Raw genomic sequence first — 1,035 nt, forward strand, 5'->3', positions numbered from 1 at the left:
AATTTAACCACCAAACGAGGCTCATCAGTGGCATCCTCGGCTTGCATCCAACACCTACCATCCAGTGGAGGAAGAGACACGACTCCTTGAGTAGTACAAATGTCGCTGGTCTTTGATTCGAAGGACGTAAACTCGTCCGGTGGTGCACTGGGGGACTGGGTCCAGTCTGAGGGGGATCGATAAACGAGTCGTTGAGGTAGGTAGATAGAAACTCCTCTTGAGACGCCCGAGAGACTTCACCTACTTATCGCCTTTATCAGCCACGAAAGACTCCTCAGGTCCTGTAGAGTCGACATCACAACCGTCCGACCTGATAACGAGTAGCCCCAACTAATACTATTCATACTACCACGCTTACCTCAGGACGAATTCGACCCGCAAGCACCCATCGTCACACTCCACCAAGCGAAGGATCCCACGTCTGTCATCGGGGGTTACCTATGGGAGAGGTCTCTTCAGAGCCGATATGACTGCATTACCGTACGACCATCCCTATTCATCTTGCCGGCCAGCAGATGCACTACTTCGCGAGTCACCTTGTAGGTCCTAGAGGCCGCCATGGTACGATCCACTATAGTGGTAACTACAAGCGATGTTTAGACTTCAGTGGGCTTGTGACAAGTGCAGTCTTATGTAGGACTTTCACTGCCAGGACCCCATACGCGGTTTTCCGGAGTAATCACAGAGTTGCGTTCAGTGAACACGCTCCTTAAAAACTTCGGAAAAGGTGGAGTGCTCTCTTGTGATGCGTTTTTGAAATCTTCTACTGTGCCAAGGACTGCATCGCTCCGCCCAGTGCACGACTTGCATGTAATTATTCTTGTACTTAGTCACTTTGTAGATGCCCACATCTCCTCGCAACGACGTCGGAAATGCGCCCTGTGGGATTCGAACCTTCGCGAGCGGGTTGCATGGGGGTTCTCAGATTCTCGTAGCTCGACTCGGGTAGTTGTCTAGTCGGCGAACCATCCCAGCCGGTCTCAGTTAGAAGTAATCTCTCCGCTATGGCAGTAATCAGTGGTACGCTAGTAGTCT

General features: G+C 51.3%; 1 protein-coding gene across 1 annotated transcript; it reads right to left on the reverse strand.

The window, feature by feature from the left end:
- Positions 1–240: 240 nt before the first annotated feature.
- On the reverse strand, positions 241–560 carry Pmar_PMAR022832 (hypothetical protein; the record flags this gene model as incomplete). The annotated part of the gene is made up of 3 exons (XM_002782867.1): positions 241–310; positions 359–438; positions 480–560. The coding sequence occupies 3 exons, from the start codon at positions 558–560 to the stop codon at positions 241–243; spliced, it is 231 nt and encodes a 76-aa protein (XP_002782913.1).
- Between the last annotated feature and the right edge of the window lie 475 nt (positions 561–1,035).

This window comes from Perkinsus marinus (assembly GCF_000006405.1).
Source record: "Perkinsus marinus ATCC 50983 genomic scaffold scf_1104296937916, whole genome shotgun sequence".
Classification (NCBI taxonomy): Eukaryota; Perkinsozoa; order Perkinsida; family Perkinsidae; genus Perkinsus; species Perkinsus marinus.